Source organism: Plectropomus leopardus, chromosome 6 (assembly GCF_026936395.1).
Source record: "Plectropomus leopardus strain MGB_pleo_1.0 chromosome 6, ASM2693639v1, whole genome shotgun sequence".
Taxonomy (NCBI): domain Eukaryota; kingdom Metazoa; phylum Chordata; class Actinopteri; order Perciformes; family Serranidae; genus Plectropomus; species Plectropomus leopardus.
In genome coordinates this window covers 13,921,966-13,940,964 of record NC_142181.1, presented here as the reverse complement: position 1 = coordinate 13,940,964, position 18,999 = coordinate 13,921,966, and the positions used below count along the sequence as shown (strand labels likewise).

Genomic DNA, 18,999 nt, shown 5'->3' with positions numbered 1-18,999 from the left:
TTTTCATTGTCTGCCGGGATCTTTTGGGTCAGTAAATAGCCTACAAGTCCAAAATAACAGTATAAGAATGAAAAACCCTTACAGTGAAAAGTGGTTGTGCAATAGCAATACCTGCCTATTGCCTGCTTCGTAACCCTGGCAACGGTCATCCTTTAGACCGCCATCCTTCACCTCCGTTGAGTCACTAACGGTGGGGTTTTCTAGAGCAGAGGATGTCAGGTAGCTGATCTGGAGTGCACCAGCGTTTATTATCTTCTGTTTTGTTGTTTTCATTCACTGTGGCATCCGTCCATATTATTCTCACTTGTGCTGTCCTCTGTTGCTATAGCAACACCTAATGTCTTGCTGCATTTTTGTCTCACGCTCAGGCAGGGAAGAGGAGGGGCAAAGTAGATAAATAGAGGTATGGGGTGAGGAGATAGAGGTCGTGGCGTGAGTTAGGCATCTCCAACCACTTCGTTATTGACAGTCAGAAGTGTTTTGGAACCGAAGTGTGTGTGTTGCGATGCTGTGTGTCGGCGATGCATCGTGCCTCTCGTTGTGTTTTTCTGTCCATCTTTCTCTTCCGTTTCCCTGTCCCTCCTACCTCTCGCTGAGCACATGCCTCAATCAGGTTCAGGGGCTCTTTCTCCTGACGCAGAGGCCATGTTAGTTCAACAACAGATTGTGCAATTGGCCCCAAAATAAGCGCACACACACACACACACATATACACTCTCATATGCAAGCTGGCAGGCAGGGTAAGCATGCAAACACACACACAACAATATGCTTCCTTTTTGAATATCCCCATGGCTACCAAACATGTTTTTCTCCCTCCGTCATCAGCTTTTTCTTTAGCCATGGTTTCCACTTTTGACACTTTAATGTGTGTGACTCTGACAAACAGGGCTGAGCACATAAAAAGACGTGGACCCGACAGGGCAGTTATTGCTGACTGAGGTCGAACACGGTTGGAACCAGCCACTGTGTGTGCATCTTTGCTTGTTATTGCGGCCATCTCCGCCTGCCTTTACTTGCTTCTGTCCCTCAGCCTGTCTGTCTGTCTCTTTGTCTGTCTGAGGTTGCTGTGTGGCCGCAGCTATGTTGTTGAGACTGTGGCCTCGGTGGCGAAAAGAATCCGCGAGCAGATTGGCTCAAAACTCCCATGGTTCCTTCGACACGTTGCTTTTTTTTCTTTTAGGCAGCACACATTTGGCCTCTTGTGAACAAATGGCTTTTGGCTCACTGGTTTGGCTCTTCATATTTGATGAATGGGCATAATCTCCTGTTTGCGGAAGTTACAATTTTTCAAGGTTTTCCACGGATTTGCATTTGACAGAGAGCCTTATCCGTACCATCGGTCAAAACTGAACTATCTTAACTGTGTAATTTAGTTCATTGTACTTTAGCTTTGACTATTTTTTGGTTCAGAACGCTAGCGTTGATCGCATTTTCTGGCTTCATCTATCTTTTCCCGTTAGGTCTTGGTATTATGTTCAGATCTGTATTTGCTGGATTAGGTCTAAGACTGGATTTATGGTGCTCACAAGATGCACCCAATATGTATGTTATGGGTGAAAATAGACTGCAGAAACTTACTGACATCCCCCAAATATAAAAACAATTGAACCTTAGCGATAAACAAGCTGAAAGGGATATCCAGCGCCCGTTGGGTTGTGTTTTTGTAACTTATCAAGAATAGCATGAACATCATACTCAAAATATGTGCTCATTTCTCTTATTACCTTCACCAAGGAAGCCAGTTCTAGGCATTGTTTGAGTGTTTGCTTGTTTGCAACTAAAAATTTTTATAACCAGTCGAAATTGATGTCATCAGCTTACAAATTCTGTCCAACTAACAGTCCAAAACCCAAAGACTGTTCAGTTACTATCATAAAGGACAGAGAAAAGCAGCACCATCTCACATTTGAGAGGCTAAAACCAGCATTTTTACCATTTTTGCTTGAAAAATCACTGAAACGATTAAGCGAGTATGAGAAATAGTTGATGATTATTTTTCTTACCATCGACTTGGCCTTTTCCAGGTTTTTGAAAGAAAACAAAGATTAAAATACTTGTTAAAGGAATCTGAAAGCAGCACAAAAAAAAGTGATGTCTCGGGTTTCAAAGGGTTTGTATCGCAGCAAAAAATTAATTAGCAGAGCAAGTTGATTTATGTAGCACGTTTTATACAAAACAGCAACTCAAAGTGCCTTATATAATGCATTCAAAAAGAAAGAAAAACAGCATAAATTATTGAAATGTTGACGAAAACCTTTCAAAAGGGAATTAAAAAAGTTAAGAACCAAGACTGCAGAATTGGAGGGCGAAATAGTTAAGGATGGATGTTGAGGGATCAGTCAAAGGCTCGACATAAAGGTTATCAGAATTGGTGCAAGTCTTATTTCCAGTGGATGTTTGTTCCAGCTTTGAGGAGCACGCTGACAAAATGCTGTGCCTCTACCTGAAAACCCGATAGTGTTTATTGTTTAGTTCATATTTTGGACATACTACACTGTTTTCTACCTGACAGTAGGTGAGTCATGAAACTCATTTAAATTGGCTTTGTTGTTGACAGCGTGCTGTGTTTTTGTCATTAGCGGGTCTTTTTAATCGGCCCTGTCCTCGTATAAACTATTTAAGATGTTGGGGTGGGTTCATTGTTTACGTCAAAGACTTGTTGATGTTTATATTGCCAGCCAGAAATTGCCACCCCCAGGCTCTGAGGTTTTGGCTCTTTTAATACCCGCTTCCTCCTACAGGAGTTACGCACCAATCACAACATCCGATCATTGACCTTCTCCCTCCCACACGCTGCTGTGCTCCAATCATGGTCGAGAAAAACAGGTTTTTCCTCTGCGTAGCGACCTCCCACAGTCCACTCCTGGTTTAGCCCGTTCAGACATATTTCCTCTCGTAAACTGTCCCAGGATCAGAGAGGGAGGCTGTAAACACATAGAGGGGCAGCTTAGAAAGTTACACTGCCCAGTTCTTACCATGCAATGAAATGGAGGGGACGAATCCTACTATGGCTTTAGGTAATAACTGCCTCCACATGCTGGTGACCCTCCTTTTGTTCTACTTGCAGTCCAAAGTGTATTCCCTCAATAAGTTTACAGAAGGAAAGAGGTGTTTGTGTGTTTAAATGGGGTGTGAGACACAAACGAGCAGGATGGAGCAGCTTGCCGCTCCAGACTGACACAGGTTTTGTTAAGCTTCAAAGAAAAGTCATTGTTTGGAGAGACACGGTTTGTTGGTTATCGTACATTTGATGTGTAACTGTAGCCTTTGTGCTGTTTATTCACTGGTAAGTTGCAGTTTGGTGCCTGTTTTGTAAGCAAAATATCTTGTTTCGGCTTAAAAGGTAACCTGTGGAATATTTGGTCACTAGTAACGCAGTTGGACATTTTTTTTTTTACTTTGTCCTCATTTGGGCAGTGTCTTGTGTACATGCTCAAAGAAAGGTGAGCACATGGGTGAAGTGTTTCCTATAGGGCTGTAATGGTTTGTGTGTTTGTATCAGACCATCATGGTACAGGGGCTTACAGTCTGGTGCATGCAGCTGTACACACAAGCGTGAGTTTCAGCTGGAAACTTTTAGCCATATGCTGTTAGCCATATGCTGAGGTACGTTTGGGCAATATGTACCACGCTTCAGTAGCAATGTGTCCTCTGGTAGAGACATTTGGCAATACTGTCTCCACTATGGGAGCGATTCGGGGCAGGATTCTTGCCTGATCTTTGTGACTCTCCAGTGATTTTGCTCTTAAATCCAGGTGCTACGCAAGGTTACTTGATTTGTGCAGACATGAAGGAGGAGAAAAAAGTTGTAAATACAGAATTCTGCATCATTTGAACCTTGAAACGTACTTTTTGAGTCTTTTGTTTTCTAACTAAAGTATTTTTTTGATTATATGGAAATCCCAAATAAAAGAAAATAATCAAATGTAAGGAAGTACAGTATGGTTATTTGAAACCAATTTTTAATTGAATTTACAAAACAATCACTGTATTTTGATACACGGATACTGTGATATAAAATAACACGTGCTATCATAAAAGATTCTGGCCTTATTTCCCACTCCTGTTCTGAGCCTTTTGAGAAGTCCTCAGCGGATTGTGTCTGTTTTTGACACTTTTACTACTGTTATAGCGGGTCGACAGATTATCGGCCTGGCCGATTATTGGGGCCGATATTTGGCAATTTGCTGATTATTTGTATCGGCATTTTATTTGTGATGATCGCCGATAAAATTGATTAATTATAAATTTCAAAGAAAGTGTTTGCATGCAATGAACTTCATCTTTGTAAAACCCCAGGAAGCTGTTTTTTATTTATTCGTTTTTCATATAAATTTTCACTTGATTTTATAAGAAAAAGTTGCAGGGAACTTGCTGCATGTGATGTTGAATGTTTCACTTTTGATTAAACATTTGCTAAAGGCATTTAAACAAAGTTTTGTTTTGGAGTTTGTTATATTCTAAATATTGACAGAGATTTTCATTTTTATTGTAAACACATATCGTTTCCAAGTATCAGTTATCGGTCTCATTAACTATTAATAATCAAACTTATAATTCAAAATAAATTAAGAGAAACTGATGCTCATAAAATTGTTTTTTCTGCTTTATTGAACTCACACTGAACTACGACCCCTAATTAGATATATGAAATGACTTTTTGGTACCACTGCATTCCACTGATTTAACAGGTGGCATAACGTCCCAAGAAATGTAGCAATACATGCAAAAGTTAGAGAAAAAAAGATTGTTGCAAACAAACAGGGATGCAAACAATGCTTGTTCTAAAATAAGCTTTGCAAATGTTATGTAAAGGACGAAAATGCATTCAACATATTTGTAAGCATACACACAATTCGTTTTGGTGCCTAAATGTAAGCAGAAGTTAGTTTAAAAGGGGTGAGTGTTGTCAGCTAGTTCAGGAGGAGCTCAAGATGTGATGCTCTTAACTTACTCAGTTGTTTGTTTCAAAGTCCTTTACCACATTAATTCTTGTGAATGGTTTTTTTGACAATGTAGATCTGATTGCAGGCGTCTTCCCCAAAATTAAACCCCAGCCTGATGACAGAGATGCAGAGTATTTTGTTATGTAAATGCACAGTGAAATGATTCTGGACCTGGACCATGTCTGATTCTACACTTAAATGTCTTCTCTTTTGAAAATGAAAAAGATGAGATGCAGAACAGTCGACCTGATCACAGTGACGTCCTACTGTCTTGCACTCTGAAGACAGACAGACCTACATCTGGTTCAGAGCTCCTCACACTCTTTTCATCTCCCCGCCCGCTACATGTGTGTGTGGGATGGTGTATGCAGATGTTTCTGAGACAGGCTAATGTTGTTGACAAACTGTTTTGGTCTTGAGGTCTGTGTTGAGCTCCTAACCCTACTTTGCATGACTTACCACATTCTCAGCATGAACCAGTCGCCCAATTTGTGTATGCAAGTGGTGTATTTTTTCAGATTATCATGTTAAAAAAGGAACATCTATCACTTAGCTTCTGCTGGCTTCTTAACATTATTTCCAGCTGTTTTGTCATGAACATATCCCTATAAGCCCTGTTTTGTGTGTCTCTGTGGGCGTGGCAGAGCTGAGGTCTGTTTTTACCCTGTTATGCAGTGTCTTACCATGAGACTGACCCGAGAACCTCTTTTCTGTAAGAATGCTTCCTCAGGGGGCCAAAAGTTTAACTTACCATCTGTGACCTGCTAAGCTCATCACTACAGGAGGGCAAACTCTCCAAAGACTGTCTGCTTGATTTTCTCATGGATCCAAGCGTTGAGCTGGGTTTACATGTTTTTAAATGTGCAACTAGCAATTATTTAATTAAAAAAATTTGCACATGCACTTGTGTCGATGACACACTGTGATTTCTAGCAGCAGTCAGGGACATACTTGTGGAGCGATCCTTCAGAAATAGCTCGCAGGGCAGAGTTTGTGTGGTTTGACCTCAGTCGACCATTTTTAATATTAGTACTTTTCTCTCTCTCTCAAAAAAAAGGGTTAGGCATATGAAAATTGTTGTGGCATATAGTTTATTGTACTGTTTCTAAGCAAATATATATTATGTGAGCCTTGAGATCCATAAAATACAAACAACTGAATTGTTGTAAAAGCTGTTAAAAGGAGTTCTGGTAATGTTCAGCCAAGTTTCTTTTTATTGTGACTTCTTTAAATGCGTGTTAATGATTACAGGCAGCAGTGAGTCAGTGCGGATGCTTTTAGCATCACAGTCATGTTACTAAATATGTAGACCTTTTAATGTTATGACAGTAAATGTCATAACTGGCTTACAAAGTTTGCTTGGACTTACGGCAAGTCTGACTATAAAAAGAGAGTAAGTATAAATAGATGTAATGGTAGTAATTACCAACAATAAAAACAGATGTAAAGATATGCACGAGGATTGAAAAAGACCCATCCCACCTTTAACTTTATTCATTAATCCGCATTACATAGAACATTTTTCTCACGTAATATGTTAACAGTTGGAAATCTTAATCCAGGATGAGCATGTATACTGCCTGCTAGTCTAACATGTTCATTATATGTAGCCTGTCCTCTCAGAAATACAGCGTATCTTATCTCTACGACTATTAAGTAATTGCTGAATGAGGAAAATCCATCGTAATGGGGAACTGGGTTTAAGAAGTTATGCGCTAAAATGATATTTCCTCATCGACTCTGATGAGGAAATTCTCAGCAGTTCCAGTAATGTGGCTGTAAAATGTTCCTCATAAGTATAGAAATAGTCATACTATTAAAAGCATCTCAGGATGTTGGCGAAAATCCCAGATAGGACCCAAAGAGCACAGGGCATGGCGTTAAGGACCCAACAGGAGGGTGTTGGATGTCAAACTCTGGCAAAGTTTTAAAGTTTTAAAGGCCATAAGATCTCTGATATGTGTGTATTTTGGTGACCCCTCGAGTTGCTCAGTGAGTTGAGGCCTAGATTCTCTAACCTGACGTCAGAGAATTAGTATTAAAAAAGGCTGACTGTTGCATCGCCTCACGTCGCCTGTGTCTCGGCTAAAAAGTTGCCATACCATACCATGCCATACATACCATGATATTTACCCGCTAGCGAACATTAACACAATTAATTACGAAGAGTTCAGTGCCAAAAATAAATAAAATAAATAACTGTTACCTATATTATAATGACTTTCTCTCAGTATCATTCCCTCTTGACTTTGTTGTGTTTGATTTTCTCACTTTGGTTTCCCTTCTCATGTGCTGAGCTGAACAACCAGTTAGGACTGATTTCATTCACCAACTGACCGTCTAAGACACCAAATCAACATGCTGAATTGGCTAAAAAACATCTGACAAGGGCAGACTAGTCTAAATGGTGCAGGACACAATTAAAAGTTAGGGTTAAAGACACCCAACATTGTCAACAGCCTACAGCCCAACATCTGCCAGTGTCGACCCCATGTGAGCCAGTTCGCAGCCTCAGATCCTCAGGTGGGGCCCTTCTGGCTGTTTCAAAGGCGAGGCTTAAAACAAAAGGTGACCGTGCTTTTGTAATGACCTGACAGAGGAGATAAGGCTGGCAGAATCAGTGACTTCTTTTGAATCACCTCGTAAAACCCATTTTTGTAAACCTGCTTTTATTGGATGTTGTCCTATAGTTTGTCTTTAAATTTGTCATTTATTTTGTCTTGAGCCTGCTTATTATTATTAATAATAATATTAATAAAAACAACAACAATAATATTAATCAGGATAATTTTTAATTTTTTTTTGTTATTGTTCACTGCCTTTATTTTGTTATCATAGTTTTCTAACATGGTTCTGCCTCTAATGTCTTTGTTAAATTCTACCTCAATTTTTGTCTGGCCCTTGTTTGGCATTATCTCTGAAAAAAGGCCAGTGTATATATTATTATTATTGTTGTTATTATTATTGTTGTTGTTATGATTATTATTATTATTATTATTATTATTATTATTATTATTATCATTATCATTATTATTATTATTATTATTATTACCATCAGCTTGGTGTATCGTGGCCTTTATAGCAACTCTGAGAATGTTGTGCTTGTGAGTAGTATGACATTAAAATGATTTTAAGGGTGTCCATCAGGTAAAGATATTCAACATGTAAAAGGTTTTCACTAATAGCAAGCATTTACATTGTATGTTGGAGATGTGGCCCCTGTATGATTGCTCAAGTGTCTTAAAAAAGGTTTATATTCCTGAAAGAGGTCCATTATTGGGAGATTTGCGGTTTTCTTGTGACAGCAGCCATTGTTGAGCATTCGGGTCTGAAGTGCAGACATGACCCTTGTCATGTTTCCGGCTAAAAACCGACCCAGACCACACCGCCCTGATGGTGGAGACAGAAAACCTTCCAGGGTCCAAGTTAAAGTCAGAAATAGAATCAATAACAGCAGTAACTTGATGAGGAGACTGTTGGGACTTGAGAAATAAAAAACATTAAAATGCAGCAAAAATATTATGAATAGAATTCCAGCGTTACTCCACAAGCGGCCCTCCGCTCAGGCCTTTTGCTCCTGGTGGGGGGTGGAGGAGTTGGGGAGCCCACCACAGCCGTCCTCCCCCCTCTTTCTCCGTACCGGGGCCAACCGCAGGAATGTGAGCCGCTGTCAGGAAGCTGTAAAGTGCTGACGCGGAGGTCAGCGAGCGTTTACACACATGTGGCTTTACTTTCACAACTCCATCTTGCTTTTTCTCTTTTTCTTCTTCATGTGCTCCTTTTTTTTCTTGCCTTATCGTCCTCTTTCGTGACAACCCCCCCCCACCCCTCCTTTTCTTTATTACTCTGTTTTCAACATGAAGATTGATTTGGGGAGGTGTGCCTGGGGTTTCCTTCCCAAAAGGTTGTGTGTTTTACTGCAGGGCTTCGTCACAGGATATAGTTGTTTTTTTTTAGTTAGGGCCAAATGTGACCTTAAATTTGAAGAAAAAATATTGTTGTCATTTATACATACAATTTCACAACCTTAAAATTACGATTTTTATGAGGACATTTACTATTGTTATTAATCGAGCAGCAGAATTATAAAACAACCAAATGACAGGTATTTGCAGTCAGATTAATGTAATTGAACATGATATTGATAAAGCAAACTACAAATCACCAATGCTAAAAGATGCATGAGAAAAGTCACAAATATTTTGAATTTAATATGTGTAAAATACTTTTTAGAGCAATATTTGATACAGCAGCCACGTTGAATTTAGAGACCAGACACCAAACCTATTTCTAGAAGTTGATTGAGGATGTTCCTCTCTGCATTGCCAAACAAACCAACACTGAAGATTGATGGCAGCCTGTTTTGGCAGGATTGACTGTTTTCATCGCCTGAAAATGTTGAGCATCTGTTGCATGAAAAAATGGACATTGTGCAGGTCCAACATGGAAAACAGCTTTGAAGTGCCAAAGAGAAAAATGCATTTGTAAAAGTAATCTGCATTTAACAAAACAGGGGTTACCCTAAGACATCTTCTCAGACTAACACAGATGACTAGTTTAGCAACTGTTGTTACTACTTTTATTTATCTGTATTTAGTGGGTAATAATAAAGGACACATACAAACAAGACCAAGAGTCCACAGACGTTGCTGCTTCGTGAGGCTTTAAGACACAGCGATGCTTTGAGCTAACCTGCTAACAATGAGTGATGACACTCAAAAGTTCATTTTTACTTGCTCCAGTACAGTCTCTTTATTTATAAGCGGTTATCATGTAAAACAAAGACTTAATTTAATCGTCATGTTGTGACATTTTTTCGGAAATGTGACAAGCCAGTCAGAGTTTCATCCACGATCTCTAACACCTCCCAGCTCATCTCCTGTTTCCAGGATAATAGAAATGCTTGCTTGTGCCTCAGCCTATAAACTTCGTCTTTACTATAAGTCTGTGCCTGTGAAAGTCTCAACAGAGATGAGAAGGAAGTTAGATAGCACAACACCTTGATTACTTCCATCATCGGCTCTGGAAAAAACGACGTGTTTCATTCTTTTTTACCACTAACCCCATCAGGCGAGTAAAGTGCCAGATTTACTGGCCTGATGTGGTGTTTTACTCGCCCCGGGCAATCAGGCAGTCCTCATTGTTGTGCCCTGACATCGGTTGTGTTGTTAATAAGTTTAACTAAGTAGTTAAATATATTCCACAGACTAATAAAAACTAAGTAACCAGTTATGTGGGGAAATATCAGATTTGAAGATTTACACCCATGTATAATACATTATTTTCACAGACTTATAGCTGGTGCTGTGTTATCTTTGAGAAAAGAGAGGAGCTGCACACAAACAGCCCAGCAGACATGCCATATGCCTGAGTTTTTTCCTTAGTTGTGAAAGTCCTGATTTCATTAGCTGCTCAGTTTTGTCTTGACTGTTACGAGGGAGCCCAGAAATTCCACAGGGCCAGATCCACCATGTGGTTCTGCTCGGCTTCAGGAAACACTGGCCGTGGACTGTAGTATGCGAGCAGGCGGCTCTCTTCTTCTTGTTTTGATGGAGGCAGCGAGGGCAGAGCTCCCTTCGTCTGCTCTTCACATTCCGCTTTGAGCGGAGAAAACCTCTCACACCATCTCACTTCCAGTCTTCATCTCCAGATTTCACCACTGAGATTAGCTCTGTGGGTGTGCTTTTGTGTGTGTGCGTGTGTGTGAGAGACAGAGAGAGAGTGGGTACTATAAATCTGGAATTGCATTCACGTATCCTGATGTCTTTTGTTGGTATTTTAACCCGTTGAGGCTCATGGCAGTTTTATGATTTTTTTTTAACATCACATTTACACATGCATGCTTAATATCTTATTTTAAAAACACTAAAATGCTGATGTCGCGGTTGCATTTTTTTCGAGCCTCCAGCAGTGTTGACTAGGAAACTACAAATGTTAACTTACAGGCTTAAAATTCATCTGGTTGTGGTTGCAGGTTTGCCTAAAGCAGTGTGTGTTTCTCTCATTTCTCCATCAGCACTTTCAGACCATGCTGAAGACCAAGCTAAATGTGCTGACACTGAGGAAGGAGCCGTTACCCACGGTGATCTTTCACGAGCCTGAGGCCATCGAGCTCTGCTCCACCACACCGCTCACAAAGGGCAGGACCCATGCTGGATACAAGGTAGGGTCACATGAACCTGATAATCCTTAAATCCAGCCGTGTTCCTGAACAGTAAATCTATAATAGCATTAATAGAACCATAATCCAACTGTTTTTCCCTTTCTTTTTGGCTGCACACGTTTATTCATCAACACACGATAGCGAAGTTTTGGTGTCTGAATCACATCCTTTTATAATTAATATTGAATGCGCGTGTGTGGGCACATGCATTTGTGTGTGTGCATGTGTTCTGGCACGGCTGCATTTGTTTTCCTCCTCTCCCCAGCTCTGCTAAGTGTCAGATGTAGAGTTTGGTCCAATGAGCTGTTTGACTATTCTCTATTCTCTGTCCTCGAAACAGAAAACAAACACGGCTTCGGATTAAAATAGCAGCCACGCTCTGTTATTACACATAACACTTCCATTCCAAAGTAACTGAGTGCTTCTTTGTGTAGTCGCCTGCCTTGCGCAATAGCACTGTAAGCATAACAAATAAACTGAGGTAACTGTGGGCCCATGTGAGACACCTACAAGTGGTGTAAGTTTTGTTTTGTACGATAAATGTTGTTTTTGGTCACTTAAGCCGTACCATTTATAAGCATGTTGGAAAAGTAGTTGAAGCTTCTTCAACTAGCTTAACCAAATATTTCATATCTGGCCTTAAAATTTGAGGGACAAAAAATTTCCTCTTGAAATTATTGCCAAGAAACACACATGGAGCACACAGTCCCCGTGCTTGTTTTTGTTTTTGTCTGTGTTTTTTGGATCACTCTACAGAACACACGCTGTCATGTGAAAGCAGTCACTTACATATATGTGTATACATAAGATTTTCATCATGATTATACTATCAAATTTTCATATGATATATGAAGATGTTTTTGCCAACATGAAGCTAGAATGAACTGCAGGGTTTCCCCTTTTTTTTCTCTTTCTCTCCACTTACTTGTGCGTGCCTGACGATAAACAAATTAACAATACAAAAACAACACAGTGTAGCTCACCAGCAGTCATCAGCAGTGGCATAAAATTGTCTCAAAATGACAATAACATTGTTTATTGCAGTTATTTCTGGGACAATACATTGTCCAACAAAAGTAGTTAATCGTGACAGACCTGTATGCACATGTGCTTTTATAGAAACACTCTCACGGCAGCTAAGAGGCCAGAAGTGCTGAGTCTTCATCAGCACTTCCCAAAAGCTCCCCAAGTTCAAATGTGAACATGAAGTGAAAGTCAGTAAGACAGCCTGTAGCGAGAGACGTTAGGTCTGGCTGGAAGAGATACACATGCAGACATGGGGACAAACATGGTTTTCATTGTCTTAAAATCACTCTAAGCCCACTCTAAGTTGTGTTGTAATAGTTACCAAATCCCAAATAACAGTGTGATTTATAAAATACAGTCTGTGGTATTGAGAAACTAATCTTTAATCCAGTGAATTTAGATGAGAATGAAACAGAGCACATTGTCTCTGGTGAGAGCTGACAGATGACGGCTTCCTTTCAAATTAAAACATTCCTGATGATCTTGCATTGTTAAGCCGATGCATTGTTTATTACACAGCTCTGTCACACTGCTCTTCTTGCTCGTCATCATGCCTCTTAAAGACAGCTTTTGATCTGCCAGGTACATTCAAATCAAGCAAGATTTTCTCATTTTGTATGTGCTGCAGTGAAATGGTTTGTCTATTTTCAGTGCTTAATATGAGATGCTGTTATTACCATTATTGCTGTGCATCTCTCCCTCTCTCTTCCAGTCTCTCTTTCTTTTTTGTCATTATTGTAATTTAAATGTTATTTACATGACATATGTTGCACATCTGTCCATCTTTGAAGAGGGATCCCTCCTCGGCCGCTCTTCCTGAGGATTCTTCGATTTTTTTCCCCTCTGTCCAAATGTGTTTTGTGATAATGGCTTTATAAATAAAACTGAAAATTGAAACTCATACTTGACAAATTGACTAGTATGATAACACATTTTACTAGTGAGAAATATGTCATGTTGACTTCAGTTGGTTAAGAAAAACTAAGAAGAACTGATGCACATCTACACTCAGTGTCCTGATGGAAATAACCATCATCACGTCCTCTTTAACGTTCTTTTCCATAAAATGTAAAACATGACTGTGTAGCAGTGTGCACAGTTTATTCACTGTTTTAAAGTTATAGTGAAATGGCAGTTAGAGCATATTTAGCTTGAAGATGCTCCACCCACACCTTTCTCGAGGTTCCCACCTGGAACCTGAAACCTGGAAAAGTCATGGAATCAGTCAAAAATATTTTAAGTTTTGGAAAAGTCATTAAATTGTGTTGTATATCATTAAAATTGCTACAGTAATCTGTCATGGATAACCTTCCACGAAATGTAACATAACGGCAAATAATAACGTAGCTTTAATATGTGTCGTTGTGTGACCATCATGTACGTTTCTTCATTTTCTCGCCGCTCTGTCTTTCCCGTCATGTGTGCCATCTAGAATTTATGTTTGAGTAGAGTTTGAATCTGCTGGCAAGTGGGAAAAAAATAATAATGAAATAAATAAATAAATAAATTTATATAGGCCCTTAGAAAGTCAGAGAACAGTTTTGAAATTGTATCCATGAAAATTTGTACTTTAATATACTTTAACATGGGAGAAACCCTTGAGATAATGGACATCGAGGCTAATTACCCAGCATGCACTAGAAATTGTTTTGATTTTCAGATGGCATTGCAGCTAACCAGCTGTTTATCCAAACTACACAGTGTAATGATGCATCATTTTTCAGTGGGACTAAATAAAGCAGACACACACACACACACACACACACACACACACACACACACACACACACACACACACACACACACACACACACACACACACACACAGAGTAGCCTCTTGTGGTAATCACTGCCATGATAGAAGATTAATATTGATAAATTGTCTCGGTGCACGCTGCACAAAGCTGGACCTGCCCGCTCCTCTTCTCTACTCGCAGCTCTTTCCAGCATTACTGAGCATGCCAAAGCCATGTTGCCATGGATACCACTACGGCTATTCAGCAGAATACCAGCCATACAAAATATTCATTTCCCTCATCTGTCTGCGGCCTCCTTATATGCAGGTCTGTCTGTCTCGCTGCCTGCATCTGTTGGCTTGTGTAACTTCCTGTCTGAGTCACTACCTGCCTGTCTGCATATCTGTCTGCCCACCTGCTTCAGAAACCTCGGCTTCTGCTGTAAGACCTCAAAGAGACAATATTTTCTTTTCAAGGGAGGAAACTGGGAAAACAAACATATTTTTTCCCTCCTTTAAATGCTACAATACAATATGATACCACTTATTCTTCTCACGCGGTGTTTTGTGTTCCCTCTCTTTCATTTCTCGACCTTCTGCTCTCTTCACTGCGTTCTCTCGCAGCCCCCAGTTGTGCTCCCAGTTTGCAGGCAGACGGGAAGGCTGGCTGAGGGCTGCTGTCCCTATGCCAAAGCTAACAGCTAGCGAGGATGAAAGGCCACCTCTCATTGCCCTGCCTGGCCTGCTGCTGTCAAAGCAGTCCACTTCGCGTCCATTGAGAAAATGTGCTCAGTGCACTTTACAGCCGTGCCAGCTCCACAGTCATACTTAATGACAAATACATTGGAGTCAGCTCAAAAACAACTCAGCTCCTTACTCTTGAAGTTTGAATTTAGTTTCTTTCCTAAATTCCAAGAGTTTAAAAAAGGTATATAATCTACCTTTTATTTCTATAACTGTACCACTGTATGAACTTCTCATGTCTCTCACAAAGAAATATGTTTTATTTTGACTTCACCTATTATGCTATCTTCTTAATTTTTCAGTCATATATATGAAGCTACGGATGTTCATAATAAAAGTTTCATGTAACGATGTAAACATGTAAAAGTAATTCCTATGAGGAAAGCCCTCAGGTTTCCGACTGTTCTGAAAAAACTGTTTCCAGTGTTTCTTTATACTTTCAACATCAGCTGATGGATCCCTTTACGTGGTCATCTGCTCCAGGCACGCTACAGCAAGTGTTAACATCATGTTCAGTGCTACATGTAGCTACACGCTAATGTCAGGGAAACATAATCTCGGTTGCCAGTGTTGTTGATTTGGGATCATATTCCTGCTGGTTGGGAAGGTTTTGGTTTAGAGGCTTTGATTGCTTTTTATTTCAAGGTAGAAAGTGCCACCAAACTCTGTGAGTCAGTCTGGCTGCAATGACCAATCAGAGCAGACTGGGCTTTTATGTGAGGGGGCTTAAAGAGATAGGTGCAGAAACCGAGCGTTTCAGGAAGGAGGTATATTCACGCAGAAAGTGTGAGGAATTTTTTTTGATTATGACGGCATGTAATCATTTTCTTATAAAAAAAAAATAATATACAAGTATTAACTTACAATCGAGGTTGCCTTTAAGTCTCTGCTCTTGTGTCTTCAGAGTTGCATTTTTGGACTTGTCAAGCTTTAACCCCACACAGCCAAATTACATTTTATAAATGTATGCTTTTGCATGGCCCTTGGCTATGGATATAAACCTTGCATAGAGTTAATGTACACACACAAGTGTCTGATTCACATCCACCTTACACTTGTAGCAGTCGTTGGTGAGGCTGTGTGTAGACTGTCGCAGTTCTATTATGGATGTGGAGTGGAAATTCCCGTCACCAAAATGCTGCGAAAAGATCATCTTTGTGTCGAAGATGTGAAGAGTTGAGCTGCAACAGTGAATCAATCATCCGACCAAGACAAAAATTATGCAGCAAACATTTTGATTGCTGCCTTTTTTCATCTGTTGCTTTAGATCTTATGTCATTATGGGAAATAAACACATTCACTGTCATGAAAAGGTTAATACGTCTTTCATATCCTGTCTGGCAAATATAAAGCTACAGCAGGCAGTTGGTTAGCTTACTTTAACACAAAGACTTTCTCCTTAGCTATCACTATAAAGGTAATGAAAGCCCAAAATTTGAATTTGTAGCTAAAGGTGTTAACTATGAGTGAGGTCATGTGATCAGCTCCTAGAAATGTCATCAGTTGCTGTTAATTTCTCCTTAACTTAGATTTTGTTTACTGGATGTTTAAACTTATTTGGCATTGGTTCATCACACCGAGTTGAAAAGGTACAAAGAAACATTGCTTGCAGTTAGGGCTGGGTGATATGGCCTAAAAATACTGATTTTTTTCACGCCAAAATGGATTTACCATTCGAATCGATTTTTTTTCCCTCTTAAAAACAAACTACAAATGACACAGAAAATGCTCAGAACAAGTTTTGCTTTGATTTTAGCAATAAAAATTAACAAAGGCAAACTGAAAAATATGGAGGGCTTCAAGTCAGTTTTGCAAATTGCACAGTTTTGCAATTGAAACATTAGAGCATTAAAAATGATCAGTTCTGAAATCATGAGACCATCTTTAAACAGTTGCATGTTAACAAATGTTATTCATTGTGGTCAAGTTAGTGGGCCATAGGTCTGTTGTAGTGGAGTAAAACGACATCCCTTCCAGCTTTCCAGTGATCTTCTCACCTGTTCAGATGTACAGATGAGGCAGGGCAACTTCAGCAGAATACTCACAGCACATACCTGAGGTTGATAGTTTTCAGCATGCAAATAAAACCCAAGCTTTTCCACTGTATATATGGGCGCCGTATCTTTAGCATAATTGCAGCACGACTGCCTCAGTGACCGCTTTCCACTTGGTCACTTCCTGTCACTCGGGACACAATGGGAAAATGGTTTCTCTATTGTGGGCTGCTTTTCGGCAGGTGTTTGGCCTGACGCGATCTTGTGCATCTCGGAGTGAGGTGCATTTTTACCGCTCGACTGTATGCCTCGAGATGCACTTGAGATGCACTTGAGATTTGTCTTTAAGATATGATCGACACTCATTAGGCCAATAAGTGTTGACCGAAGGTGAATAATAGGCATCACAGATAGATGTCACAGTTGGAAAAGTGTAAATGATGTTAGTGATGGCTGAGTCCCCTGTAGCCTCTTCAGTTTCAGGGTCCTGATATTGTGCTGTCTGCCACTTCTGCCAGGCATCATTTCGCTCCTATATGTTTAAACCAAACCACTGATACTGTGTGATTCTCCCACACTGACGTCATTAACACTACCATGTCCTTATCTAATCTGTCAGGCAGAGAGGGTTTTTTGTCCCTCTGTACTTGGTATTCTGATGTCAGTCAGCGAGCTGGATATACCGTCACTTCTCCTCAAGTGAACAGAGAACAGAACGCACAGTGATGACAGTTAAATGATGATTAACAGCCAGGCGGAGATGACCGGTGCTCCCCGTCCCCTGCTGAATGTGTGTAGGTCTGTGTTTTTTTCTAATAGAGCCTTTGTATCAGTGTTTCTCTCTTTATGTGTATGTGTTTACTGATAAAGACAAGGCAGATCTGTTGACACGTTATGGACGTTACGTAGCTCCATCAACTGTGAGAACGTACAAACATTCCTGGATAATCTCTTGCTTTATGTATAACTTTGGTATTTTTTAACCTGGACTCAATTTTTCCATGTTTTTCTGTCTAAGTGACGTATGAGGACAACAGTTTAGTGTTGAGCAAGAGTGCTGCAGCCGAAAAAAGCTACAGTCTAACCACTTGGGGCATGTGTGCATCGTCAGTGTATTTCTACTTAAAGTGCTTGTTTTGTCACTAACAGGCTCAGATTGTTATTTTAAGCGATTTTAAGGATCCCCGCAGAGATCTTTCCCAGTTCAAATCACTCATCAAAACCCATCTGTTTCTAACTGCTTTTTATGGCTTATTAATGTCATATGAATTGTAATGTGTGTATTTCATTATGTATTTGAATATATTCTATTTCATGATCTTTTGACTTCTGTAAAGTGTCAATTATTATTATTATCAGATAAGAGTAAGATCATTTCCATGCAATCAGAAACAGCCCAGAAATCACTTTTTTGTAAGCCCTAAGACTCCTTTTAAATAAACAGTAATTTTAGTAAATTTACCAAACCACAGTAGAGGATTGTAAGAACAGAAAAGATTATTCCAAGATGTTTTTGTGAGGTTTTTTTTGTCTCAGTCAACTTTAAATGAAGTGTGTTTTAGGGTGGTACAATAACTTACTGTTTAAATTGAGTTAGTGGGTGTGGCAGTTGTGATTTTGGGGTTGTTTGTGGTTAAACAAAAAGGATGTTGCTCTTCAACAATAATATCTGTCTCTGTAGGGATCCTTTCCATTATGTAGTCAGACACTTAAAATAACAATATGAGCTTGCCAGTTTCAAAAACAAGCACATTGATGCCCCCAGTGGTTACACTGCAGCCCAGCTCAGTACAGGACCAGTTTTAAAAATGGTTGTGCCCATGAGTCACTTAGACAAAAAAGCATGAGAAGATAAGATCCGAGTTGAAAAACAATGGTTACCCTTTAAATGTTTGTATTGAAACCGGAGGGGAAAGGGGTTGAGAGGCAGTTCAGACTCTGGTTCAGGTTAACTAGTGTGTTGTCTATGCTGGCACTGAGACCCGTCAGCGTAGGAGCCAGACTGGGCAGCAGTTCAGGGCTTCTGTCAGACCCATGATGTTTGACTTTTCCCTGATGAAAGACAGTACTCTCTGTACAGTAAGACCAAACAAAATCTCGAGTTTAGTCCTCTTCTCTCTTTGTCTCTGTGTCACTCACTTTCACTGTTGCACTTGCCATCTCTATGGTAGAATCAACTATTTCAGTGTAACTTTCTACTAATGTGAGACCAGGACAAAGACTTGAGAGTACAACCATGTGCAAGTTAGAATCTGCCCAGTGCATCTGAAATGTTCTGTGTTTGCACTGGTGTGACTTGAATCACGATGGCCTGATAAACACGTGACGTCTCTTCTTCGAGTATGCATGCCCTGCCTCCTATAACATCTTTAAAGTGGTGCACAAAAC

At 39.9% G+C, this 18,999-nt stretch overlaps 1 protein-coding gene across 1 annotated transcript in view; it reads left to right on the top strand.

Moving 5' to 3' along the window:
- The window catches only part of pid1 (phosphotyrosine interaction domain containing 1), a 39,323-nt gene that overhangs the window by 3,835 nt on the left and 16,489 nt on the right, over window positions 1-18,999 (top strand). Inside the window, exon 2 of the mRNA XM_042487285.2 lies at window positions 10,966-11,112. Within this exon, the coding sequence (XP_042343219.1) occupies window positions 10,966-11,112 (147 nt within the window). The remainder of the gene's footprint in view (window positions 1-10,965; window positions 11,113-18,999) is intronic.